At 53.2% G+C, this 27,785-nt stretch overlaps 1 protein-coding gene across 8 annotated transcripts in view; it reads left to right on the top strand.

The window, feature by feature from the left end:
- VIPR2 (vasoactive intestinal peptide receptor 2) overlaps positions 1-27,785 on the top strand; it is a 107,871-nt gene that overhangs the window by 26,613 nt on the left and 53,473 nt on the right. For 7 of the 8 annotated variants that reach the window (XM_030932614.1, XM_030932618.1, XM_030932612.1 and 4 more), the window contains 2 exons: positions 6,595-6,702; positions 12,026-12,123. In XM_030932614.1, coding sequence (XP_030788474.1) covers positions 6,595-6,702; positions 12,026-12,123 — 206 coding nt within the window. Of the gene's footprint in view, positions 1-6,594; positions 6,703-12,025; positions 12,124-16,961; positions 17,329-27,785 lie in introns of those variants that run through there. The other variant, XM_030932617.1, reaches the window with a different exon arrangement.

The following is a 27,785-nucleotide window of genomic DNA, read 5'->3' as shown; positions in this document are numbered from 1 at the left end:
AAGATAAATCCAAATCCAGAACTCAAAGTAACACCTGTAACGTCATCTGTAAGAGCCAGGACTTCCTAGGGAGTCTCTGGAGAGAAGGCAGCGTCTTTGATACGACAGGACTGCAGGTTCCTGTAGGTTCCTCCCCACTGGGTGCACTCTCCCCTTTGGCTGGAAGGTGTCACAGAACTGAGTTACTGCTGTGTTCCTCAGAACTCCACCTGGAGGAATTCCCAGCGTACTGGTAAGAACCTGTGCTCACAGCAGCCTTCCCCAAACCCGGTGTATTTCGTTGAAGATGCTGTGAAGCCTCAGAAATGTCGGAAGGCTGCACCATCGCAGGGTCAGTTTTTTGGAACCACTTAGTCTACAATGTCTTTTTTAGGAGACTAAGCTGATTTTCAAGCAAAAAGTTAGGAAGCCACCACTGCCAGTCGACATCGAGAAGTCATTCGTTGCCTGGAAGCTTCCAGCCCCCTGACCGGCCCCTGTGACTGACCATCGGTCACTGCCCACTCTGCCCACTTGCTTCCCTGAACGCATTGACCATGCAGGCACTGACCATGCTGGTGCCAACCTACTGTGGGGCCCTCTGGAAGGCCCATGTGATTCTGCTCCACCAGCTATGTGCTTCCCAGGAAGATTTGCTCCCGGTTACGTGTGGCTATGGCACAAATCTCCTGAAACTTGGCTTCAGAATTAGTAGTTGGCTCCTCCCAAGGCTCTGAGGTTGGCCCAGAAGGTTCTGCCCACGTCACCCAAGCTGTTCCTTCCCTACATTCAGCAGGTGCCTAAGCCTTGCTTCTCCCTGCAGCCTCTCCAACCGGGGCTCCCACCAACTGCTCCGACCCTTCCATGATGACCACCTTCCAGAAGGGAGCAGAGCCTGTCAGTCCGAGTGGTCAGCACAGGTCATGGGGCCACACAGCAGGGTAGGGACAAGACCCCACGTCCAGTGGGTGGAGCTGGTGTGCATGGGATGGGAGGAGCTCACAGCAGCCCTGGGAGACCTTGCTGTTTACAAACAAATTGATGCCTCACACCTGCTGCCTGACTACTTAGCTAAACGCAGCCTAAGCTGGTATATGAAAGGAAGCACATGGCCCCCGGAAGCTGACTTGTGTGCTCAGGAAAGACTGGAAGCAGCAGCAGAATCGGAGGTGAGAAGGGCAGCTGTAGGGTGTGGGGCAGTTCGGACACCAGCTTTGCCAGCCTGAGTTCCTCCACTCCCAGCACCCTGACCTTGGAGGTTGCAGGCAGCACGTCAGGGGCACGATCTGAAAAGGCCAAGGGGCGACCCAGCCAGCAAGCCTGAGCTCGGGGACTTTGGTGACACATTCTAAGCACTAGTGGTGACACACTTTGCTGTGTTCCAATTAAGGTGAGATGTCCAAAGCAGACAGACTGCAGTCCTGTTTCAGCCAGGCTTGCCCGCGAGGCCCTGGCCGTCACTTCGGGTGAAAGGCTGCTGAGATCAGAGGAGGCTCCTTCTCTACCCCTCTGCCAAGTTTTGAAAGACGAAGATTGGGGTGATAAGTGAAACAACTTTATCATTTATGTTGATTCATAAGTGTTTTGGATTATTTATGTGGGACATTTTAGCTGAAGACCCATGACCCAGAGAAGCGGCTCCTCTGAGCTTCTGCCTTGGTGTGCGAGCCAAAGGGCTTCATTGCTCTTTTCTCTCTCTCTTTGCTTCCTGATTTGTGAGACAGGCTTGCTGGGTTTGTGTTGCGTTTGTCTAACTCTGACCCTAGACAGTGCTGTCGAGTAGAATTTCCCATGGTGGTGGAAATGCCAGTGTGATGGCTACCAGCCATGTTCCACTGTGGAACATTCGAATGTGGAGGGTGCAACTGAGGAACCAAACCTTTAACTGCATCTCATTTTAATTAGCTTTCATTTAAATGGCCATGTGAGACTAGTGGTTGCCATACAGAAAGTACAGTTCTAGGGTTTTTTCTCTATTTTTTTACCAGTTTATACCTCTTAGTTCATTTTCTTTTATCTGCTGTTTTAGCTGAAACTTATAACACACTGTTGAATAATGGATTGCAAGTACCCAACCTGGCTCCTCAGTTGTATAATTGTGTTTAAACATGTCTAACATTTGCTCTTTCTGTCTTTCTCTTTCTTCGTCCCTCCCCCCTCCCTTCTTCTTCCTGTCTCTTTCTCTCACCCTCTCTTTCTTTTTTTTCTTTCTTTCCTCTTTTCTTTTCTTTGAGACAGGGCCTCACTCAGTCACCCAGGCTGAACTCAAGCTCCTGGGCTCAAGTGATCCTCCTGCCTCAGCCTCCTGGGTGGCTGGGACTGCAGGCACTTACCACGGTGCCGGGCTTAGAGCTTGCTATTTTTAACAAATATTCTCTGTGATGTTAAGGGAGTCTCATTATTTTACTCTTTTATTTAGGGCTTTAAATAAATTAGAAACGGTCACTGAAGTTCACCAAGTAACTTTTCAGAGTCTATTGATACAAACATTTTCCACTTTTCAGAGTGACCTTTGATTTTATGATGCCCATCTCGAAAACCTAGGTTGCCACCAGAGCTTAACAAGTCCCATTTCCCTGACTGCCTTATCTGAGCACTTTTGTTTGTTTCTCACTACCTTCATCGCAAATCCTTTGTTTCATGAAATCTCGGCTGCCCACTGCTTTCCAAACGAACAGGCGTCTCCACGTGGCTGTGCTTCTCTCGGGGGTGGCCCCTGCCTGCCTCCCCTTCTCCTCCCATGCCATCCTGTGACTCGGTGCACACTCCTACAGAAGGACTTGTTGCCTCTCCCGAATTTTCGCTGCCTCTCCCAAATTCACTGCGCTGAATTTGAATCACTTACGTCTGACACTGAACTGATGATGGCCTGTTCACGCACTATTTTGCTTTGGCCTGCACAATGTGTCTTAAAAATGTAAACATTTAAAAATGGGTATCTTAATATTATGATACACTTTAAATGCTAGTTTTCAACAAACAGTGCATTTGTAAAGTTGTAAAAGGCAAATGATACTACAAGGCTGAATGAAGATAATAGTCTCTGGCCCCTCCTCAGCCCCTCCTCATCCCCAGTTCTCAGCCCTATGGCAGCATCTCTTTCATCTCTTCTCTGGTATTTATTTTATTTCTAAACAGCATACTTATGCTCCTGTTTCTTTTCTTTCTTCCTCCCAATTTACGTCAGCGTCCATTAGATTTCTAACAAGAATAAAGATCTCTCTCTCTCCTGTGCCGGTCTCACCACCCAAGCATAATTTATCATCCCGCCAGCCTCCTGATGGACTCACCTCACATTGCTGGTGTACATTATTGCCGTCACAGTTGAGCCACATAATATTCAGCATTTCCTTTCTTCAGAACTTTATGCTTTTCCTCGTTTTTCTGTTGCTGGGTTTTTCACCTACTTGTAAATAATTAGGCATCAAACCTCCGGCCAGAACAGCAACAGCAAAACACTCTCAGGACACGCATGAGGTGGTCTCAGGGTTCCATTTTTGTCTCCTAGAGCCACTCCCTCTGGAGTCCCCCTCCTTGTCCAGATGGGATCCTCGGGCTGGGGTCTGGCCCCAGGCACGCACTGTGGGCCGCCTGCTCACACAGTCGGGGTCCTCGGGCGGGGGTCTGGCTCCAGGAAGGCGCCATGAGCCGCCTCCTCACAGTCGAGATCCGGTCCCAGGTAGGTCCCTTCAGCCTCCTCCTCACGGTCGAGATCCGGTCCCAGGTAGGCCCCATGAGCCTCCTCCTCACAGACAAGAGTCAGTTCCAGGTAAGCGCCGTAAGACTCCTCCTCACAGTCGGGGCTCTCCGCGGGGCCGGTCCCAGGTAGGTGCGTGGCCCGGCCTCCAGGAGGCTGCAGTCTCAGAGCCCGGGACTCCACCTGGACGCGGTTCCCTGCAGTGTCCTCCGCCCGTGCCAGTGCGGGGGGCACCGATGGCCTGTCTCTTGCATCTCCCCCGTCCTCTGCCTGGCTGCTTAACACAGTTGTTTCTGTCTGCAAGGCCATAGGGACATCTCTTGGTGCTGCCCTTTCAAATTTTTGGCTGTCCTTTCCGTGAGGTTGAGAAGCTGAGGGAGAAACTCCTACATTCCCTCCTGGCGGCTGTTGCCGGGAGGTTGCAGCCTGTGCCACGCGTGCGCCCCGCACTGTGGCTGCGCTTCCCCCTGCACTTCCGGCGGCACTTCCGGCTGCACTTCCGGCTGCTAGCTCAGCGTGGGGGTCCTGACGCCCTCCAGTCCGCGTCCTCACATCCTGACAGCTTCTAGCTCTGTTACCTCACCTGCGGTTCAGTAAAGGAACAAATAAACAGAAGACTTTACCTAGACATTAAAGGGATCAGATGACAAGCTCTAGACATTTGAATCAAATCCTACTCTAATGCAAAGACGGTTTGATGTGGTATGAATTTAGTATCTCTGTTGCAATTTAAAGCAGCAATTAGTATTATACAGTATATAATTATTGCATTATAATTTATATTATGTATTAGTTATCTTATTATATATTATCTTATTTACTGTGTATTTATTGAGACAAGATCTCACTCTGTCGCCCAGGCTGGAGTGCAGTGGCATGATCTTTACTCACTGCAACCTCGACCTCCCAGGCTCAAGTGATCCTCCCACCTCAGCCTCCCAAGTAGCTGGGACTATAGGCATGCTCTGTTACCTCCAGCAAATTTTTTAATATTTTCTGTAGAGATGGGGTCTCGCTATGTTGCCCACACTGGTCTTGAAGTCTTGGGCTCAAGGGATCATCCTGCCTCAGCCTGCCAAAGTGTTGAGATTATAAAGTCACCGCACCCAGCCCATTGTTTTAAAATAGCAATATCATATAATTATTACTCTTTTTTTTTTGTGACTGAGTTTTGCTTTGTCACCCAAGCTGGAGTGCAATGGTGCGATCTCAGCTCACTGCAACCTCCGCCTCCTGGGTTCAAGCAATTCTCCTCCCTTAGCCTCCCAAGTAGCTGGGATTACAGGCGTGTACCATCACAACCAGCTAATTTTTGTATTTTCAATAGAGACGGGGTTTCACCATGTTGGCCAGGCTGGTCTCGCACTCCTGACCTCAAATGATCCACCAACCTCGGCCTCCCAACGCGCTGGGATTACAGGCGTGAGCCACTGCACCCAGCCATTACTATTATCAAGGCAGAAATTTGTCATTTTGTGGCAAAAAGCTGAACCTTCAAAATACCCAGCCACAAAACTGCCAGAGCCTGCTGTTTTATAGGAGATGGACAGAACGTGGCTGATCACGTGCAGAGTCTTCACTTAGAGGCCTAGACGTCTTCACTTTCCTCCCCACCTTGTTCACTCTTGGCTAGGAACCCCATCCTGACACCTCTCCACCACCTGCCCTACACACCAGAGTTAGAGGGGCTTGGTTTATGAACTTAGCACTTAAATAACCCTACTACTTAAGACTCTAAGCAGCCTTAACACGGGCGCTCACGCCTGGTGGGCCTGAGGCACATCTGGAGTTTCTAGTGATGCATTTATATTTGATCACTTGTTTTGAACATTTTAAAAGAAAACCAACATTTTCTTTAAATATGTTAACATTAATGTAATATGAATTTATGTACTTACTCAAGTATTGGTATGTAATTTTATTTTATAATAAATATATTTTCACTTTTATTGAAAGTATTTAGAAACTATTTTCATCTGCAAAACTTAGCTCATGGCCAACTTTTCAGAGACATTTCTGTATTCTTGAAAGTAAAACACTCCTGTGTTCACACCAAAGCTGTGTGTTCTCCATGGATGTATTCCTGCAGTTATTGCACAGGTCTGGGTGGCATATGCTGAAAGGAAAACTGACGTTTGTTTGCTTGTTTGTTTGTCTGTTAGTTTGAGGCCAGCACATTGCTTTTCTGATATTGAGGTTTAAGTATAAGATAAAATTTTAGAGGTCTCAAATGTAGTGTAAATACCATGGACAAGTAGGAAAAAGTACTGGATTTAAACATGGATTCCATCACTGTTGTGTGATATTGAGAAGTCATTAAATGTTCATCTGGAAGATAATTAATGCAATATTTTTATATCTTACCTTCACCAGGTGGTTATTAAGACCAACTAAGAGGTCTAAAAATGTTTAAGCTATGCATTGTGCAAATTATTTGATAGCTCCATGCAGGTAACCTAAGATTTTGTTGCCAATAAGGCATCTTGACAGTGAAAAATCAACCAAATATTATCAAATACTTCAATTTGCAAATAATCATTGAAGTCAGATTCCACAGAAGCACAAGCGCACTTTCCCCGGGCGTCGCCCTCCCTGACAGGCCCTTGCCCTAATACCCAGTGGTGCCCACTTTGTCACACTGGGAAATGCTGATCACAAGAAGTAAGTAATGATTCTCTTAAAATTCAGAAGGTACATGGTACACACTGAATTACTCAAATGCTTTCTACCACCATATGGTTATTCCTCCAAAGCTAACTGAGATGAACCCACAAGCTAACTATAGTCTCAATAATTGCGTTGGTGCAAGTATGTTTCACAGAAAAGGAGTTTGCAAGGCAGTTATCTCATGAATGGCATTTCTGTTTGTGATGCTTCTTTCACCTTGCACCCGCCTCACTCTGCTTCTCTCCTTCTAGCCTGCAGTGGCGTCTGGGACAACATCACATGCTGGCGGCCTGCCAACGTAGGAGAGACGGTCACGGTGCCCTGCCCAAAAGTCTTCAGCAATTTTTACAGCAAAGCAGGTACTGTCCGTGGGTTGCATTCCTGAGCTCCTCCAGGGTGTTTTCATCTGAGCGTCCATTTTTTCCATCCAAGAAACAGGAACATCACTTTCCTTCAGGCATCTCCTGCCACCCTGGGGGTCAGGGAACGGCTGTGGCATATTGGGGTGAGTGCCCGTCTTAGGGAGCAGAAGGGCATCACCTGCCTTCAGCCAAACCCCAGAGAGCAGGGCAACTACAGGGAAAGAACCAGGTTAGACAGGAGCCACATGGGAACCAAAGCATGGGAAACATGCCTGAGGGGGGAGGGGAGGTGAGGGGGGCATAAAGGAGGCTCCCCTCCTCCTGCTGAGTCGGCCTGTGGACCCCGAGAGCACGCTCTGGAAGTTTCTGGGAAGTGAGAAGTGTGGCACCCAGAGCCTCCATGCTCAGGGCAGAGGCCCCAGGACACACCTAGTTTACCGAACCCATTCCCCCGACCTCCCTGCCACTCACTGGTTTGATGCTGCCTGGAATTTGCAATTTCTCTGGGCTTCCAGGCTCCCCCTCGGCACCCGGGGCATGCTCTATATGCAGTGCGGCAAATATCTCTTGGCTGAATCCTGAGAGAAGGGTTTTGTTTGTTTTTGTGAGTGATTCAGATTTTCACAGTGTGAAGAAATCTATTCAGAAAAATAGAAAACATAAGAAACATCTGGAAACAGAAAGTATAATACTTTGAAACACCATGGAGAATTTGCTTTTATCTTAGAAAGAGGTTCAAGGGTAAGGACTTTGGGAAGTGTAGTGTTTGAAAGCAGAGTATTGGAGAAGAGATTGGGACAGAGGAGAAGGAGATTCCGAAAGGAAGATTTTGACTTTCTCACCCCGAGTTGCCAGCAGAGCAGCCTGAAGGTGGGGACCGTACTTGCGTTAGCATCATTACCCACCCCGACTTAGAACTGAAGTCACTTTAGAGAACCTGAACTTTAAGAACTGTTCCCTCCAATCAGTAGCATTTCTACTGAGCAGCTTGGGCTGCATCCTTTCTTCTGGAGCTCTGGAGAGAATTGGCACGGACTCCGGCTTTTCCTAGTCGATGGCATGGTTCTGAGGCTTCCAGAAAGCACCCAGCAGCCTGGTAGTTTGCACACTGGCAAACACCAAAATACAGTCCGGCGTCTGCCAGACAGAAGCCATCTGGGCACCAGGCGCCCAGGTCAGTGAGGCTCTGGCCCTGCCTGGAAGCATCCTGCGCCCCCTGGAAGTGTGAAAACTCCCAGTCGGTTTTGGGTTAAATGCTTATTCCACCTTTTTCCCAAGCAGGGAGCATGACACCACCTTGCTATTGTGAGGAAACCTGTAGTGTTTACCCAAGTCTGACTAGTCTCAGCTAGATGATCTGAAATGCAGGGGAAATATGCTGCTACTTTTTCAACCCATCAGAAAAACGTGAGCTATGCGATGACATGCACAAACTGTGGACAGATCGTCCCCATGGAATGTCCGCATGGAATTCATCCCTGGGGCATTAAATGGGCATCCTTTGCAAATACTTAGAGAGATGTGGATGTGACTGGGGGCCAAGCAGGACTGGGGCGAAACCACCTGGCATCGTACCACAGGGGCTGAGGCTTCAGAGACTAAATTCAGCAGGGATAACTGGAGAGTCTTGAAATGAAATGAAAGTCAGGTTCGCATCTGCGTGGTGCTCTGTGGTCTACAGAACACTCCACATGTGATGGCTGCTCCTCCCATGACCTGTAAGGAAAGCTGGGTCACAGAACACACGCAGAATCATTTCTACCCACAAACCCAGGTGTTCCAGAAATAAGTCACCATTCTAATGAAGTGTTGTTTTCTCTCTTGATTTCTAATCCTTCCAGCAGGTGGGAGGTTTGGGGGTTGTCTGTCCTACGCTAGGCAGGTGGCCTCTGGGCATCATCACGCGTGCCCGGCTCATCATCGCAGTGACCAGCACACTGGCACCCTCCATCTCTGTGCCAGGCGGGACCCTGGGCCGTGTCCAGAAGCAGTGGGCAGCTCCTTCCGCAGGTCCTAACCCTGCCCTGCAGCAGTGGGACCCGGGATGCAAGTGCTCTCCCCACCAGGGCTGGACTTTACTGCTGCTGCTTGGGGAAAGCTGTGAGGATCAGGTGCTTCGGGCATTTCCTGCCCCATCCCCTCCAGGAGGCAATGAGCCAGCTGTCTGCATAGAGGGGAAAAAGGAAGCAGGAGCCGGGATGAGAGGCACAAGGACTCATTACCGGGAGGACAGCCTTCTGTGAACAGCTCCTGTTCAAGCCCCATGCTCAGGGCCCAGGAGGCAGCTCCAACAGCTGTGTGCTGGCCTCTCTCCCTTGACTTGCTTTCTGTGTTTCCAGTTGCTCCTGGTGCCCACTTGCCAATTCTGCATGGCACTGTTGTAGCCAGACCCAGAGCAGCAGCTCAGCTGCCCATCCAGCACAGGTGTAGGGCCAGGTGTGGTTCTGAGCCTTTAAAGGGGCATCAGCACATCCCCCAGTGGAGGATGATGTAGCCTCATGGGCCTTGGAATTGTCGCTGAGAGCACTGAAGTCCTAAAGGAAGCCTTCCAGTATTCGTCATCTTGCAAGTGGGCGAGAGTGTGCCCCCGCACCCCACAGCCTTTCTTTGCATCTCCCTGGTCTCTCTGCACTTCCCTGGCCTCTCTCTGTACCTCCCTGGCCTCTCTACCCCTGGATGGTCTCTGTCTGCACCTCCCTGGCCTCTCTCTGCATCTCCCTGGCCTCTCTCTGTACCTCCCTGGCCTCTCTCTGCATCCCCCTCGCCTCTCTCTGCATCTCCCTGTCCTCTCTCTGCATCTCCCTGGCCTCTCTGCGCCTCCCTGCCCTCTCTGCCCTTCCCTGGCCTCTCTCTGTACCTCCCTGGCCTCTCTGGCCCTCCCTGGCCTCTCTCTGCATCTCCCTGGCCTCTCTCAGCACCTCTCTGGCCTCTCTCTGCACCTCCCTGGCCTCTCTGCACCTCCCTGGCCTCTCTGTACCTCCCTGGCCTCTCTGCACCTCCCTGGCCTCTCTGCCCTTCCCTGGCCTCTCTGCCCCTCCCTGGCCTCTCTCTGCATCTCCCTGGCCTCTCTCTGTACCTCCCTGGCCTCTCTGCCCCTCCCTGGCCTCTCTCTGCATCTCCCTGGCCTCTCTGCACCTCCCTGGCCTCTCTGCCCTTCCCTGGCCTCTCTCTGCATCTCCCTGGCCTCTCTCTGCATCTCCCTGGCCTCTCTCTGCATCTCCCTGGCCTCTCTCAGCACCTCCCTGGCCTCTCTCTGCATCTCCCTGGCCTCTCTCTGCCTCTCCCTGGCCTCTCTCAGCACCTCCCTGGCCTCTCTACACCTCCCTGGCCTCTATGCCCCTCCCTGGCCTCTCTCTGTACCTCCCTGATCTCTCTGCAGGTTGCCACCTCAGGCATTTCCTCTCCTTCCACACTTGCCCCGTGTGTCTCAGGAGTGAGAAGTCAGAAAGGATAAAAAACCTGTGAGGGAATCTGCACTTCACAGAATGACTGACTGACTTAGTTTTTGGAGTTTTATATAAGTATCTTCTTTGGATTGGTAAACACTGATCTCCTGTAGGAGGGAAAAAAGGCTGCACCTCGCAGAGAATGAGTGACAGGCTCAGCTCCCACCGACGTCCTGGCTTCCAGACTCAGGATAGGGGCCTGTAGGTGCCCTGCTCAGGTGAGAGCCAGGCTGTCAGGTGTGGTGCTTGGCCCATCACTTACCAGTGTGACTTTGGGCAAGTGACACTTCTTCCTCAGCCTTGGCCATCTCATCTCTGAGATTAATTGGAGAGCCGCCTCCTGTGGCTGTCAAGATTAACTGGGTTGATGCAGGCACAGAGCCTGGCGTTCCTGAGGGCTCAGTGAGTCGGAGCGGCCACTACCACATGACTACTATTATTATAATAACTATTAAGAGTGCTGTTCCTGAGTCTGTGGTGGGCACATCATTTATCTTTGTGGACCTGTCTCCTTGTCTGCACAATGGGGCGGTGGGACCAGGTCTCTAGGAGTCTCGCCCCTTTTAGGACTCTGTTTTGCCTGTACTGTGTATGGGGTCTCTGCAGCTAAGCGGCCCCCAGACCTTACGGGGGCTCCCTGTGTGAGGTGTGGGCCTTGTAGTCAGAGCCCCTGATTGGTGATGGTATCAGGGTGCCAGTGGGCAGAGCCAGCCCTGTGGCCTTGCTGAGACCAGTCTCCTACCCCACTCCTCCCCAGTAGAGCCAAGGGCCTGGCCCAGCCCTCTTTCTGCCTCTCACCACTGCATGACAAGAATCATGCATGCACCCCATTCAGAAACCGAGTCTTCAAAGCCTTGTTTTCCCCTTCTGTAAAATGGGAACAGCAGTGCCCACCAAGTCTGTCTTGCAAGGTTGTCTTGAAATTAAAAAGTCATGGGAGTGAAAATATTTGCTAAATCCAAAGGCCCAGACCCTTCCAGTCACCCAGGCAGGGAGACAGGGGCCCCACTCTGGCCATCCCAGGTGTAGGAGTGCATGGAGGGGTCTGGCTTCCTGGGCTCTGCTGTGGCGGTGATCCTGACGCCATGCAGCCATGCTCGGGGCAAGGCTGGCACGGCGTTCAGTGCCTGGTTTTATTCTTACAGCTCAGACACCTCTGAGAGCTTTATCACCTACTGTTCTGTGTGGCCGTCTGCTAAGGACACACAAATACAAGGAACATTGAATTTCTGAGCTTACGTATGATTTTAGTTCCTTAGGAGCAAACGATGAGGTTGTAAGGGCACAACTGCCTTGATTTCCTACAATTAAACTGTAATTCCGCCATCCTTTCTTCCAACACCAGTGGTGAAATGGAGCCTGCCCTACTGGGTGACGGTTGGTGGTGAGGGCCTGGCTGGAGGAGGGAAAGTGCTGTCAGGAACTGGGGCAGGCCAGGCACCCAGTCACCGTCGGTGGTGAGGGCCTGGCCGGGAGGAGGGAGGGTGCTGTCAGGAACGGAGTAGGCCGGGCACCCGGCTCCAGGACAGCCAAGGCTTGGCTGTAAATATCACTTATGGTGGCAGAACCTAAGAGTCTGTGAAGAATTTTCGTTCTGCCCCAGAAGAACTACATTTACAGTTGTGGTAATTGTGACTTACGACACAGTGCGTTCACTCTTATCTCAGGCCCCACCAGCCCCGAGAGGTGACCTGCGGGCCAGGTCACGTGGACTGGGAGGCCAAGGAAGGTTTCTGAGTGGCAGCCCTGTCTCCGAGCTGAGCCCTGGGCATGGGAAGCATTTTCAGAGCGCACGGACTCAGCACAGACTAAGGTCCCTTCTAAGGCCAGTTTTCATGGACTTGCAGATAAAATATCTGAACTTCACTTTCCAGGAAACATAAGCAAAAACTGCACGAGTGACGGATGGTCGGAGACGTTCCCAGATTTCGTCGATGCCTGTGGCTACAGCGACCCGGAGGACGAGAGCAAGGTAGGCTCCCGCGTGCTGCCCCGGTGGTGGGTTCCGCTTCCTGACACTGCACCAGCAGCTCCCTCCTGCCCTGCAAGAAGTATATAGATTTTCCCCCTAAATAATCCTCTGAGTACCGACGCTACTTCCCGCTTTCCAGGTTAAGCAGAGTCCCTGTTTCCATTCTGCTGCTGCACTTGGGATTGTTTGATTGTTCCGTCATTTTGCAGGCAGGGACAGGCAGGTTTTCTTGACCTGCTGTGTGCACGACTGGGAGATGGTGAGGAGAATCTAAGAGCGGCCCCGCCTGCCCGAAAGTAACTTTTCAGACGGGTCCTGGAGAGCACACCCTTTCTGCATTTGGATTTCTTGTCCCATTTAAGATTTTGCCACATTCTGGGGCATTGAGAAGCCAGTGCCATGGTTTCCTGAGCCCTGAGCCTGCAGCAGGCGATGTGACCACAATTAGGGTGTCTTTTCAAGCTAAGAGACCCGGCTTGTCCTCGGCCGGGAGGCGTCTGGGAGCAGGGGTCCCAGGGTGAGTTGGGGACCCCCCATCCGGGCTGCACAAATTTGCTGCAGTGACCTGGGGCTCTCAGGCGTTATGTCCACTGCGAACCCTTCTGCAAGGCTGTGATGTTTCAGTAATGAGGATGTTTCTCCTGAGTGTGGGATGTGTGGCCTTAAGCTCTGCTCCGGTCCATCTGTGCCAACTTCCCCAGCCCTGCCTCAGGCGGCTGCTCTTCCCAAGGGCTCACTCTCCGCAACACTGGCCTGTGGTTTATCAGCAGACAGACCTCCGTCCTTCCCTGCAGCCCTGGCAGCACCGTGTGGGTGCCCAGCACCCTGCCAACCCGCAGCCAGAGGTGTGTGAGGAGGGTGCTCCCTGCACGAGCGAGGCAGGGGGCAGGGAATGCACTGGAGGCTGCTCTAAGGAGCCCCAGGAAGGGTCGTGCTCTCTACATGCAAACTTTCTCCCGCAAGCCCACAGAATTCCCGGCGAAACCATCAGCTCGTGGGCCAATCACCTCCTGCCCTGACCCTGCTCCACCTGCCCCTCCTGAAGGTGTGGCTTCTGCCCTGGGGGTCCCCAGGGGATGGTGGCAATGCTGCCTGGCTGCCTCTTGGGAGAATGAGCCCAACTTTCTCCCAGAGGCTTCCTTTGCTCACTTCTCTAAGATTGGCAACTCTAAGCCAGTTCTCTCCCCACCAAATTATTAAACCCTAGGAAAGGAAGTATCTTATGCAGTGACCAATATCCCAACAACTGGAAGATAAAACTCCTGACCCTGGTATATTAGTTCGTTTCCACACTGCTGGTAAAGATGTACCTGAGACTGGGTAATTTATAAGAAACAGAGCTTTGATGGACTCACAGCTCCGTGTGGCTGAGGGGGCCTCACAATCATGGCAGAAGGTAAAAGGCAGGTCTTCCATGGCAGCAGGCAGAAGAGAGAATGAGAGTCAAGCGAAAGGGGAAACCCCTTATCAAACCATCAGTCCCTCATGAGACCCATTCGCATCCACAGGAATAGTCCGGGGGAGCCGCCCCCATGACTCAGTTCCCTCCCACTGAGTCCCTCCCACAACACGTCGGAATCATGGGAGCTACAGTTCAAGATGAGATTTGGGTGGGGACACAGGCAAACCACATCACATGACCAGTGGATAAGGTGGTGGCGGCTGATGTTGGCGGGTGTTACTGTCTGTGTTAACTTCAGTTAGGCTTGAAAACAACTCACTGCATGAGTAGAGAAGCTGAGGCTTAGGGGAGTGGTGAGGTGTGCTCCCCACTGGTGAGCAGCCACAGCCAGGCCCTGGTCAGTCTGATTCCCATGCAGTCTGCTTGTTGCCATCTGGTCAGGACAGCGCCTGGCCCCACCGCCCTCCCTGAGTGGGTTGAAGGCACCTGGAGGAGCCACCCGGCTGGGGACTGCATTGACCTGTGGGCCCGTCTAAGATGCGCTGTCCCCCATGGCTTCCAGTGGAGTTGAGAGAAGACTGAGTTGAGTGTTGCGGACCCAGCTCTGGTGCACATGGCTGTGAGCCCTTGAGGAAGGTCCTCAGGAGGGTCCTGGGGCGCATGGCTACACCCAGCTCAGCCAGGGAGAGGGGGGACATTGGGGCCTCTGTCGTCGCACACCGTGGCTGACAGCTGGCTCCGGCGTGTGAAATCACAGCAGTGACAACACCGTCTGCCCCAGGCTTCCATAGGAAAGGGAGCAGCCAGGGGTCTCGGGGGCTTCTGTAGCCTGGGGGGGGGATTTCAAGGTCCAGGTGGGATCCCCGGTGTGTTGGAGGCACCACCTCTGAGTCTTTGTCTTTGTCTGCACCTGGCTGGCAGCCGTGCCTGGGAGACATTAGGACAGAGGTGCTGGTGAAGAGCAGAGACCAAGACCCCCAGCAGCGTCACCCAGAGCCCCATATGTGCAGGCTCCGTCAGGAGGCCTGGGCCTGATGCTCCTTTGTTCCTTCTCTCCTTCCTTTATTCACTCCATGAATAAGCATTCCCTGGGAACCTCTGTTCTGAGCCCCGGCCTGGGTCATGGAGAGTGACGTGGATCTGGGAGGCAGTGACAGCCACCGCCTGCTGTGGCAATGTCAGCTCACAGAGTCATGCCCAAGCTTCTTATCTCCCGTTTCCCCCGGCCACACCCTGGGAGGCATCCCAGGGACACGTGGCAGGCTCTTCTGGGTCCACTGGTCCCTCATCAAGGCCTGTAATTAAACCCTGGCTGCGTGAGCACCGTTGCTCTGTGATCCCCTGATGCTTTGCTGTTTAGTCTGAAGGACTATTTTTCTTCTTAATTAAACATTTCAGAGATTCTGCAAATATTATAAGTACATATTCACTGCTAAGGGATTAGAAAGTCAAAATATTTTAAAGTGAGAAAGCAAGGAAAAGGATGGCACGAAACCAAAATGAATAATTTTTCTTCCTGTTGCAGTTTCTGGTCTTTGAATACTTTGAATACTTGGTTGGTTTAGGGACTCGTTTCCAAGATGAGGCGACGGCACAGCGCAGGGCGTTCTGGAGGCTGCAAGCACCAGAACAGGCCCCAGGCAGGCGTGGGGCGGACATGCACGGCCCTGGGCCGGCTCTGCCCTCCAGCGAGCGCGGGACTGCCTGGGAGCTGAACTGAACAGCGTTCCTCCTGCCCGGAGCTCATGCTTCGTCCCATCAGTGCCCACTTGCTTCCCAGATTCACGTTTTTAGTTGTGTTTCCTGCTTGCACAGGGCCAAAGTCTGCCCTGGGTGTTGTGTGTGTAATCATTATTGTTCATTGTTTTCAAAATTAATTAAATTTGAGAAAAAAAAATTAGCCTCCACAGAAGCCACAGACTTGTCTACATGTGTGAGGGAATCAGCAGAGATGTGGGTGTGGGAGCCCCTGGGAGGAGAAGGGCTCTGGGGACCAGAGGGCTCTGGGGCAGCCCTGGGTGCTGCTGAGCAGCTGCATCTCCTCCGGACCCAGAGCCTGCGGGCTGTATGGGCCGTGGCTGTGGTCTGGGCCTTTATTTGGGGTCTCACCTGCTGCAGTCAGATCCTGAAGCAGGTACGCCAGCCAGGGATCAGTCTCCATATCCGAGGTCTTCCCGTCTGTGTCCTCCTCCTGCCGAGACCAGCTTTCAGGCCTGAGGGAGTCTTAGGTCTTCACTGAGTAAAGGATTTCATCCCACGGTGTATCAAGGAGCAATGGCTTCAGCCCTTGCCCTCCACCGCTGCTCCTCTCCCCTTTCCCACCCACACTTCCCTGTAAGCCACAGTTCTCCCAGCAGACTGAGGGCTCGGGATCACCAAACGTGGGAGGCTCCCCGAGCTGTGTGCTGGGGCCCAACCGCCCTGCCCTGCCCTGCCCTGCCCTTCATCCCATCACATCCCTTCTGCGCTGATGGGTTGGGGGCTGGGGTTCCCGTTGTGTGGAAAACAGAACGGCTCAGGCAGAGGATGGGAGCAGCAGCGGCCAGCAGGGCTGGTGTGAGGCTGGGGATTCCAGTCACCCCGGCGGGGCTCAGGCTTCCAAGAGGCCACTGAGGAGCTCCTGGGACTCATCGTGGTACGGGCTCTGGCCCAGTGGGTCTGTGTGGGGCCTGAGACCCTGCCTTTCTAGCACATTCCCAGCTGATGCCAGTCGGAGTCAGAGCCTGGAATCCTTGCACGAGAGGCCAGAAGCCTTGGCCTCATCATTCCAGGCCTGAGAATCCGCCCAGTTGTCACTCACTGATGGCTGAGTGATGTTGCACAAAGCCCTGTGCCCGCCCTGTCCCACTCCTGGGATCAGACCCACAAATCTCGGTCTGTGCATCCCAACGGGCTAGAATTGCTTCTTCAGCTTCTGAAAGGTGCCTCTTCAAGCCTGTGCTTCTTGAAACAAGGCACTGAAAAGCACACTTTGTGTCAAAAGCCCAAAGGGAGCGGGGATTCTTGGTGATTTGAATTTCATCCCAAGCACCGTGAAACAGCACGGAGTGGGGGCCTCCCTCCTAGAGTCAGGGTCAGGCAGGGGTAGCGCAGTCGAACCTCTAAGACCCTGTGCACTCACAGCCCCTGCCGTTGCTTCTGTGGTGGAGGCGGTCGGGGCGGAGCGTGGTGTACCCGGGAACGGCCCCAGCAGCACACCATGGTGGGCACGCGGAGTGGCCAGCTCCCGTAAGTCTTCTGTGTCACATACTTGTTAACTCCATTCTTACATAAAGAGCACGTCTGCTAAATTTAGTCACGAGAACTGTTTGGCATTTCGGCCTTCCCGTGCTTCAAGTGCATGCATTTCTTCCGTGTTACGCCACATCCCTAAAAATAAGCCTGTGCCCTGCTCCAGCACTCAGGCCCCTGTGGTGACTCGTTCCACTGATGGCACACTTCACTCCCCAGGGCTCCCATCCCTGGCGACAAAGATCACAGCAGCTGGCACTGCGGGCGCCTTTGTGGGAGGCCCCATCTGGTCATCCCGCCAACCCTCCTGCAGCCCTGCAAGGACATACCAGCCTCCCACGGTGCCAGGAGGAGCCTGGCAGAGACCCCCAGAGCAGCCTGCCCCAAATCACCTCTGAGAGCAGCAGCGTTTCCAAAGGAAGCCTCCCCTCATGGTCCTCAGGCCCAGCAGGTGCCCAACAGGTGCCAGCCACGAGGGCACTGGCTCATCGAGTGATGGGAAAGGGGACGGCAAGGCAGCCACAGACAGGGTGGGCTCGGCCACGGACACAGTACTGCAGAAGCATCCCAAGGTGGATCAGGACGAAAGCTGGACCTGTGGCTGTTGCAGGGGCCACGAGATTGACCTCAGGCAGGGGCAGAAATCTGGCCACAGGCAGAAATCATTCAGCAGTCACCTGGCACAACCAGACAGGATTATGAGCACTTTTCTGCTGTTTAGTTTTAATCTGTGCATGTGATGCGTCATACTTTCCAAATAAATGGATGAGTCTTTTCAGGGCCAAAGGAGATACGGGACCAGGGAAGGAGGTTAAGAAGGAAATGCACAGATACGCAGGTGCCCAGGGACGGCGATTGGGTCTCCAAGTTCTTTAAGTTCTAAAGGAATCCGCTAGGGAAGATTCTCCTAACGGGAGGGAGATGAAGGCGAAGGAATTAGAGGCCCACGTGGTCAGGAAGGTGGAAGGACGGAGGAACACACCGGGATGATGTGCAGTGCAGGACGGGGACCCGCAGGAAACACCAGCACCGCGGCCACCAGGGTGCGCCAGGCACTTCTGGCCGATGCCGGAGGAGGGAGGTACGTGCCTGGCACAGCACGGGCCATCCAAGGCAGCAGGGTCTGCACACCAGGCTCTGCGTGAAGGAGTGTGTGGCCCGGGCAGGGGTTGAAACTCTCCCGGACTCGATGGATAGGAGGGCTGTCTCTGGGCTTGGGCAGCCTTGGACAGGACCCCTGGCATTCTGCTCTGGGGAAGGGTCCAGCCTCCCTGCTGCTCCCCTAAGGGGAGGTCTGTATGTGGCTGGCAGATGTTCGGCTTGGGCACCCAGCAGCTGGCTCCTGGGCCCCACAGGTGGGTGGGGCGGGGGCGCTGGTTCCGAGAAGGTGCGTGCCCTGCAGCTTGTTGCCCGGAGCCCCCGGAAGCCTCCAGATTGTCCACCGCACACCACACTGGCCCCTCCAGGACACACAGCACATGCTCCGGGACTCAGCATTTATGGTCCTAAGAAACAACTGAATTGAAGAAAGTGTGGAAACGCACCATTCAGGGTTCTAGGGAGGTCTGTGAAAGACTTAAAAGAAAAACAAAGAGAGAAGGAAGAGTTTTGAAGGGATTCACCTACTGCCTGTCAGGCACCACCTGTCACGTCAGTGTGATTTGGAACCTGTATGGGAGCAGGGGGCTTATGGAGACCACCGTGGGCGGGATAGCGGCCGATGAGGCAGAACAGCAGGGCCTTGAGTCTGGGGCTCCCGGTAACACTCTTGTTCTCCCTCTTAATAGTCCTTTTGCTCTATTTTCTGCTTTTTCAAATATAAGAATATATTGGTTTTATATTTACAAAAATCAAATTTTAAGTACTAAAAATATCACTTAAATTTATACAAGCTTTGCCTTTGAAGCCCAGACTTTGTCAGCACAATGAGGAAACTCAGATGTCACTTTCTTTCTGCCATATCTTTCTTAAAAGCTGTTTTGAAGTTAGTTGCAAGAACAGGGCCAGGTTCCCCGACTGTGAGCCCCGTCCCCGGCTGTGAGCGTTTGCCCGGCCCTCACACTGGGTGTGTGTAGCACACAGTCATTCGAGGGTGGGCTACACACACACGCCTTTCGCCCCTTAAATGTTAGGGAGTCCCCTAAAAGCAGGGCTGGTCTCTTAAGTCACTTCAGTAGTGTCATCAGATTTAGGAAATGTCCATTTTCACTAACGCTGTCTGATTTGCTGCCTCGGCTCTGATTTCAGACTCCAGGCCGGGATAGTGCGCCGTGTGTGGTTGTGGTGGCTCCCCAGTCCCTCTCCGTCTTCGTGGCCGTGACGCCCTCAGAGACCTCAGCCCTCTCATTCCACAAAGCGGCTTTGCCGGGGGCTGTCTGATGTCTCCTTGGGACTAGGTTCAGGAGATCTGCCAGGCACATGTTTTAAAGCAAAGTAGTATGAATATTTGGTAGCAAAGCAAAGGCCCTCACTTCCTAGGTCAGTTGCCTTTTTAAATCCTAAACTCTATGCATGAACTAGGTCTCAATGGGATAAAAATCTCCAAATGTCTGACTGTTTCTGTACTTTAGAAATGTCATGTTTGGGTTTTAAAGGAAAATCAGTTCTCCATCTAACTCAGACACACCACAAAGGAAACACGTGGCTTAAAATAAGGTGCGTGGCATGGCATGAAGTCGCACTGATTACCGGCTGTCTGCCTCACAGCCCTGTACACACAGGATCTTCTTCTTTAAAATCTCACCACCAGAGCTGGATGCCACCCTGCAAAGAAGCTGCGAAATCACACTGCAATTATCACTGCAGGCTCACTTGGGGTAACAGCAGTGCACACTCTTCCCTGGGAAACCAGCCCGTATTCAGAGGAAGAACAGGACGCCACCCAAGGATATCTCTGCTGCTTGCCCAGGGAGAGCGGTGCCTGTGCACGTGGCCATGCCTGGGCCTCCCAGCAGCTCTGGCTCCTGAGTGTCAGCCCTGGCTGACGGGTCAGGGGCTCCAAGGGCTCCTGAGTCCTGAGCTTAGCTAGTGGCTGATGTCAGCAGCAGCCATGGGTACAACTTTCCATGGGCCTTGGGCACTCTCTGTCCTGTGTCTAAACAATGTCCCCATTCCTCAGACAGCAAGATTGGAGGAGCGAGTTTCCATGTGCTCATCGGGAACCCCGTGGCCTCTTCCTCTGCTGAGTCTGGAAGTGAAGCCACAGGTTTCTCGTCCCAGATGACAGAGGCGAGGAGGCCCTGGCCCCCCTGGGGTGGAGCAGAGGGGAGGAGCCTCCTCTGTGGAGAATGAGATCAGGGCTGCCGTGAGAGACCATCCCCTCCTCTGCATCTCTCCCCTTGGGGCCTCTTAAATGATTTGGAAATCATTCCACTAAAAATTGAGGCTTTCCTTGAGAGGTCAAAGCAGACTTTCCCCTCACAGATGCGAGCCTGCTCCCCATCCTACCCTTCAGCTTCCTGCTCCCTTTCCATCACCCAGACCTGACCACCAGCCCTGAAAGGGGGGTCACGAGGGGCGCCCGTCAGTACTGGGCACAGGGTGGCCGCTGTCCAGGAGACCCAGGGACGCTGCAGGGCCTCTCCCCTCTCCGGACCCAGGGACTCTGCAGGGCCTCTCCCCTCTCCGGACCCAGGGACTCTGCAGGGCCTCTCCCCTCTCCGGACCCAGGGACTCTGCGAGCCGTCTCCCGTGTCCAGACCCAGGAGCACTGTGGGGTCTCTCATGTCTGGACCCAGGGACGCTGTGGGGTCTCCCACCTCCAGACCCAGGGACGCTCTGGCCACCTGCTTGTTGTGGGTGGAACAGCTCCTCATTCCCATCTTGGATCCTGAGCCTGGCGCTGCAATGACAGACTCTAGGGGAGTTTTCAGCCCAGGGAAGTGGTTGTTTTTGTGAGAAATAAGACGTTTTTTAAAAGTCTCCTGAGTGAGGTGCAGAGGCTCCTCTCTTCCGGCCGTGAGAGTAAGCCCCAGCCACACCCGCCAGCACCCTCGAAAGTGAGCGTGGAGCTGCGGTGCCTGCCCTGACTTCTACTAAAGGGCGCTTCTTAAAACACAGTTGGTCTGAGTTTCCCATTCCCTCAAGGATGACCTCTAAGAAGGCAGACGAGACCAGCCGCCTGTGTTGACGTTTTCAGTCTCGACCTAAGGAAAAGCAAATGAGCACACAAAGCTCTCAAAGTCCACAGTGTTTTTTGAAATAAAATGATGTTTACCTCTCACCTTCCTCCAGTAACTGCCAGTGTCTTGAAGAAATGTTTTCTGCCCCACCAGCCCCCGCAGGACCACATCTCTCAGCATCTCTGCTGCTTGAATGGGTCTGGCTTGTTCCACCTGCCTTGACTCCCCCGGGTCACCCACTCTCCCCGGAGAGGCTGCACACTCACATGCGTGTGCGGGCAACAACAGTCACCGCCTGTGCTCCCAACGCCTGAGTCTTGAGAGCAGAAGGGAGGCAGCTCTTGCTGGCAGCCCGTGCCACCGCCCCGCACCAGGCCCATGAGACGTCCAGGGCCCAGGACTCCAAGACACCAACCCACAGCCCTTCCAAGCAGAAAGCCAGGTTGCAAACATTGACCATCTCCCTCTGGTAGACACACAAACCTCAGTGAAAACAGCCGAACCCGGGAGGCGGAGCTTGCAGTGAGCTGAGATCGCACCACTGCACTCCAGCCTGGGCGACAGAGTGAGACTCCGACTCAAAAAAAAGAAAAGAAAAGAAAACAGACTCCTCCCAAAAAACATCCCGAAGTTGCTCATGGAACGAGGTTATTTTGGTGATTTGGTTCAAGTTATTTTGATGCCGGAGGCTGTGCAATCGGGAATGAGTCAAGACTCTTCAGTTTAAAATGGGAAAGGAAATGAATATTTGAAGATAAATAGCTCAAAGGCAGTGGCAGACCAGAACCCAGAAACCCTCCTCACCCTGTCATCCTGAGAAGAAAATCCCAGAGAGGGTAAATGGGGTACTCAGGTCACTGTCTCCTCCTTCTCACCTCAGATTAGAGCATGGTGGCTGGGCCTGTCTGGAGGGGACAGGGTAAGACCCGCTCCCGTCGCACCCGGCGCTCTTAGCTTCATGAGTGTCAGATTCACCGATTTCACCCTGGGCCCCAGCCGTCCATTGCCGTGTCCTTTTGCTTAAAGCAGGCTCAGCCTGCAGAGTCCATGGCTCAGGCGGAGGAAGGCAGGCTGTGCAGGTGGGAAACTCTCACGTCAGCATCTGACTGTCTTCACAGGAAAGCCCCGGGAGGTTCTCTCCTCTGTTTCTGAGGGACTAACCGCTGCCCAGGAGTTCAGTGGCATAATCTCAGCTCACTGCAACCTCCGCCTCCCAGGTTCAAGCGATTCTTGTGCCTCAGCCTCCCGAGTAGCTGGGACCACAGATGTGCGCCACTAGCCTGGCCAATTTTTGTATTTTTAGTACAGATTCCTGGCCTCAGATGATCCGCGTGCCTCAGCCTCCCAAAGTGTTGGGATTACAGGCATGATCCCCGCCCCTGGCCCAGGTGGCTTTTCTAACTGCTCAGGCCCGTGGAAGGAGGACAGCTGACTGGCAGGCAGCCTCTGGGGCCAGGCAGGCTCCCAGCTGCAGCTCTGAGTGTTCCAGCCTCCTCCTGTGGCACTGACCAGTGCTTGCATCCCAGGAACCATGGGAGGAGGCCAGGCAGGTCTCGTGGCCCCTCGTCCCCCCACTGCTGATGCTGATGGGGGAACGGGAGTGTGTGAGGAGTGATGTGCAGGGCGAGGCTTGCCCTGGTCCCCCTGCGAGGTAGGCGTGTGCAAAGGAAGCAAGGAGGGCTGCAGTTGTGGGATTACACATCCTTTCACATCCCTTCCGTTATAAAAATTCTTTTCATCATCATATCACGCCAAATAACATAAATTATTGAGTGTTCACAGAGCACCTGGCACCATGCTGAACTCTGCATGGACCAGCTCATTCAACCCCCAGCCATCCCATGGGGTAAGATGCTGCATGACCACACTTTACCATAAGGGGACACGGCTCAGAAGGGGCAGCCACAGACTCATCCACAGGCAGGGGATTCGCAGGAGCAGTCGAGACATCAGTCCTTATCTTCCACTTTGTGCGCAAAGCCCTCTATTCACCTCACTTGTGTTGCTCCAGTTCCGTAAACCACAATTCGATGCTTCTACAGAGCTCCTGGGGCGAAGTAGATTCCCAAGGAATCCAGGCTTTGCCGGTTTGGTAAAATGGTCACAGGAAGTGGCCTCTGTGCGTGGTCCCAGCGTGTCTGTGCCGGGGTCACTGGGGCTAGCGATGGTCGCGGGAGGTTGGCCCCTGTGCGTGGTCCCAGCGTGTCTGTGCCGGGGTCACTGGGGATAGCGATGGTCGCGGGAGGTTGGCCCCTGTGCGTGGTCCCAGCGTGTCTGTGCTGAGAGTCTCCTTTGATGCCTGCCTTGTTTTTGGTTTGCCGTCCCCTTTCATCCACAGTAATTTTTTAAGTCCTAATTTGCTGTTCCTTTCCCTCCATGAGTAACTTCTCCCTTCCCCACAGCCATGCTTGCTAATCACAGCATCTTCTAGATGTGCAATGCCTTGCTCTCACAGAAATGCAGCCTCGTACTGTCCTCCTGTATGCAGTGTACAGCCAGTGAAGTAGAATTGTTAGGGTCCCATGTAGTTTTTGAGACAGTGGAACAGGTTTTTGTTGTTGTTGTTGTTGTTGTTTTACAGGTGGAGAAACCTGAGTTATAAAGCACATAAAGACTTGTCTCAGGTTTCCTTGCTGACAAAAATCACTAATATGTATTGAACATCTAGAATGTGCCAATAACATTAGTTATAATAATAGTTGTTATTAAGGGCTTACTGTGTTCTAAGCACTTCACATGAAATTCTAAATTTAATGCACAACACTGCCAGATAGGAACTATTCCCCTTCCACAGATGAGGAACTGAGGCCTGGAGGCACCGGGATTGTTCTCCCAGCAGCGTTTCCAGGTTGTGACCAGAGTTGCTGAATGGACTCCAGAGCTCACTGCTTTCACTGTGTGGTACAGGCCGTGCTGCTACCACTGTGTGATTCCCTCTCCAGCTCAGACAGGGCTTCTCCAAGAAATCCTACTCGGGTCAGGACTTAGTCCAACTTGGGAGACACTATCCTGTCCACTCAACAGTACCAAGGATCCTGATAGTGAGCTACAGCTTCCCCAACAAACCGCGATGTGAACACAAGCAAAAATCACTGTGATGTGAAAAACATGGTGGGACTGTCCTGACTCCTTGCAGGTGTACAGGTGCGCTGCAGCAGGTGTGTGGTATACAGGTGTGCTGTAGTGGGTGTGCAGGTGTACAAGTGTGCTGCAGCATGTGTGCAGATGTACTGGTGTGCTGCAGCACATATGCGGGTGTTCAGGTGTACTGCTGCAGGTGTACAGGTGTGCTGCAGCATGTGTGCGGATGTACCGGTGTGCTGCAGCAGGTGTGCAGGTGTCCAGGTGTACTGCCGCAGGTGTACAGGTGTGCTGCAGCATGTGTGCAGATGAACAGGTGTGCTGCAGTGGGTGTGCACGTGTTCAGGTGTACTGCCGCAGGTGTACAGGTGCACTGCAACATGTGTGCGGATGTACCGGTGTGCTGCTGCAGATGCCGGTTCCTCTGTAGGTTCTGTCAGGATTGGGCAACAGTCAAGGCTGATGGATGCTGTGCTCTAGTAGGTAGAGGAAGAACCGTTCTTGAGGTCAGAAGACCTCAAGCTCATTGCCGGCTTCCCCTGTAAAAGACCCTCAGGCTCAGTGCCTTCAGGGGTTGGACGAGCACCGAGTGGGGCCCCCAGCCAGCCACAGTCACTGCCCAGGACTTGCTGCAGCCTGGATTATGGGGGCAGCAGGGAGAGGATAGGGAGCACCCCCGCCTGGGTATTGTTTGTTGGGGAAGCGAATCTCACTATTGGGATCCTGGCAGAGTGTGGTTTTCTTCATGTGAGGATGTGTGAGTCTTCTCTCGACCATTTGGGGTGAGAGCTGATGTTTTATTCACAGAACCTGAAGACAAACTGCTGGCGTCACAACCAGCCTCCAAGGTGCACTTTTGCTGCTTCAGAGAATTGTGTCACTTCTGTGTTTATTACATGGGTGTCAGCTACTCACTGAGGAGTGGTGGCTTTGTGCCAGCCCACGGGGTGCAAAGCAAGCACCGTGAGCCGAGGGTCCTGGCCCAGGCACTTGGAGGCGGGCAGAGCTGAGACCCAGCAGGACTAGCTCCTGGGCACGATGCCTGGCCATGGAGAATCAGCGCAGCTGCCACACCCAGGTGGCCCATGCAAAGAGGAGGGGCATCCCTGGAAAGAAACTTCACACTGACATTCCCCAGGTTGAGAGCTTCTCTCTCGCTTTCCTGAAGACTCAGGGGAACCATGCAGGCCCCAGCCTTAGCCCTTTCTGGGGGCAGAACCCATGTGGCAGTCTCAGCCAGGCAGCCATGGCGCAGGATCCAGGCTGTCACAGCTTTTGCTTCGGGAAGGCCTCTTCAGCGCACTTCGGATTCCGGACTCCGGGATGTCACAGTCCCCAGCGTGGGTCAGAACAGGGCACCTCCCCACAACCCAGCTCAGCACGGTCTGATTTTCACAGGACTCCACGGGCGAAACAAGTCAAGATCATGTCTGTGCTTTACCTTGCTGTTGGAAAAGCAGTTCTCAGCCCTCCTCCCTGGTGCACACTGGAACACACATTCTTAAGATGGAACCACCCTAGGCATCCCTCAGTTCTCCACTGGACTTAGCAGCTCCTGCTTTTTCAAGTTAATTGACTTTTTAGAGCAGTTTTATGGTGACGTAAAAGTTAAGCAGAAAGTACAGGGGTTCTCGTGCAGTCCACACTGCCCAGTGCCTCTTATTAACATGTTGGTTAATGTTGTACATTTGTCACAACTGACGGCTTTGGTATAATATTGACCCCTTACTGTTAACTGGAGTCCCTGGTTTACTTAGGGTTCACTCCTGGTTCTTTGCATTCTGTGGGTTTGGACAAAGGCCTAATGACAAGGACCTGCCACCACAGCATCGCACGGGTCGTCCTGGCTGCCCTGAAACGCCCCCGTGCTCCGCCTCTTCGTCCCTCCTTCCCCAGCCCCTGGCAACCGCCAACCTTTGCCCTGGCTCCATGGTTCTGCCTTTCCACAATGTCATGGGCTGGAATCCCGCAGCATGTGGCCTTTTCAGATGGAATCACCGGTTACTCCTAAAGAAAAAAAAACCTGAAACAAAAGAGTAACTCTGGATTCTCGCGGTGGGAGGCTTCCTCTGGTGAGACGGTGTCATGGGATTCGATCCTGGTGTCAGCTTCAGCGTGACAGCCGTGTCCTTAAACTCACCATGTGGCCAGGCACGGTGGCTCACGCCTGTAATCCCAGCACTTTGGGAGGTCAAGGTAGGCGGATCACAAGGTCAGGAGTTCGAGACCAGCCGGGTCTCTACTAAAAATATAAAAGTTAGCCGGGCACGGTGGCACGTGCCTGTAGTTCCAGCTACTCAGGAGGCTGAAGCAGAAGAATCGCTTAAACCTGGGAGGCAGAGGTTGAAGTGAACCAAGATCTCACCACTGCACTCCAGCCCGGGCGACAGAGCGAGGCTCCGTCTCAAAACAAACAAACAAACAAAACTTTCCACCTGCCTCATTCGTGTAGTGGGAACGGAGCAGTGAGACTCAATCTGGTGCTTTCACAGGGTTGTTGCCAGAACGGCATGAACTCATTTTGTAAACTGCAGAACACTGCACCATTATGATGACGGTCGTGACAGTCTCCTAAGCAGAGTGACTTGTAGAATCTGGTGCTTCACACCAGGATATTTGCCAAAGGATATATCCTCAGAGTAAATGTCCTCAAAGGATAATTTGCCAGTAACTTGAAAGAAGAAAAATTCGACTTGCGAATGCTTTCACGCGGTGCAGTGTTCTCATCCTGAATCTTGAGATGGCACCTCAGTTTTGGGAAGAAGCTTTCATGGGCCATAATGCCCTTGGAAAATATTGCAGTGGCATCTTGGAGAATATTTCCCACAAAAATGGGCTGTGGTTTATGATGGTGTCTAAAACATTTAAGAAGCAAAAGGAAGCTCCAGCCTTTGACTTTTAAGGCAAGAACAGGCACCTCCTACCTCTGAGACTGGCAACTGGCGGCCTCCAGTGAGGGGTGGAGTCCATGCCCCTAAATCCTCCCTGCGTCCCACTCCATGCCAGCACAAGACAGAGACTCCCGCAACAAACCCACGTGCCCCAGGGACCCATGCGAGGCGCAAACCCTGCACATTCTGCAGTGTGAGGCTGCGCTGCCAGGGGCCCTGCAGACACTCACCAGGCGCTGACCTTGTCTGCCATTGCACAGGCAGAGTGCCCTGAATCCCGTCCCCAGCTCCCTCTCTGCAGGAGCCTGAAGCCTGGCAGAAGGAACAGGGGACACATTGTGCCACTCTGGGAGGGAGAGGCCAAGGGTGGGTGCTGTCACTTGGCATGAAATGCTGCCCTAGTGGCCTCTACGTCCTGTCTCGTGCCCCATGCTGTTCCTGCCCCACCTGGCAGCACTGCTCTCCAGGGTGCCCAGCTGCCTGCCCCATCACTTGCTATTTCCCTTCACCCACTAAGTGCTCCCAGAGTTCCTACCCTGAGCACTCTCCTTCTCCCGCCCATGCCTCGTGCAGTCCTGCCAAGAGTCTCCTGACTGCCTGCAGAACTCAGAGGCACGGCCCTTGCCCCTCTGGCCTGGTGTGCATTGGTCTTGTTTACCAAGGACAGGACAGAAGCTGTCTGAGTGCTGATGCGGCCTTGCCTTCTGCACCCCACAGCACCCTATGCAAGGTGGCACTGGTTAAGACGTTCATCATTACACAAAGGGTCTGGAAGAAGCAGTTTCCCAGATGGAGATGTGCGTGATGGGGACTGACGTGGGCTGGGAAGCTGAGACTTTGTCAGAGCCCATCCCACAAGGGCTAAGGGGTAAAGAAGGCTTCTATCAGAGTGTTTCCTGAGAATGTTCACATGCACCAGCCCAGCCACTGCCGGCA

This window comes from Rhinopithecus roxellana, chromosome 6 (assembly GCF_007565055.1).
Source record: "Rhinopithecus roxellana isolate Shanxi Qingling chromosome 6, ASM756505v1, whole genome shotgun sequence".
In the NCBI taxonomy this organism is placed as follows: Eukaryota; Metazoa; Chordata; class Mammalia; order Primates; family Cercopithecidae; genus Rhinopithecus; species Rhinopithecus roxellana.
This window is presented reverse-complemented; position numbering and strand designations above follow the sequence as displayed.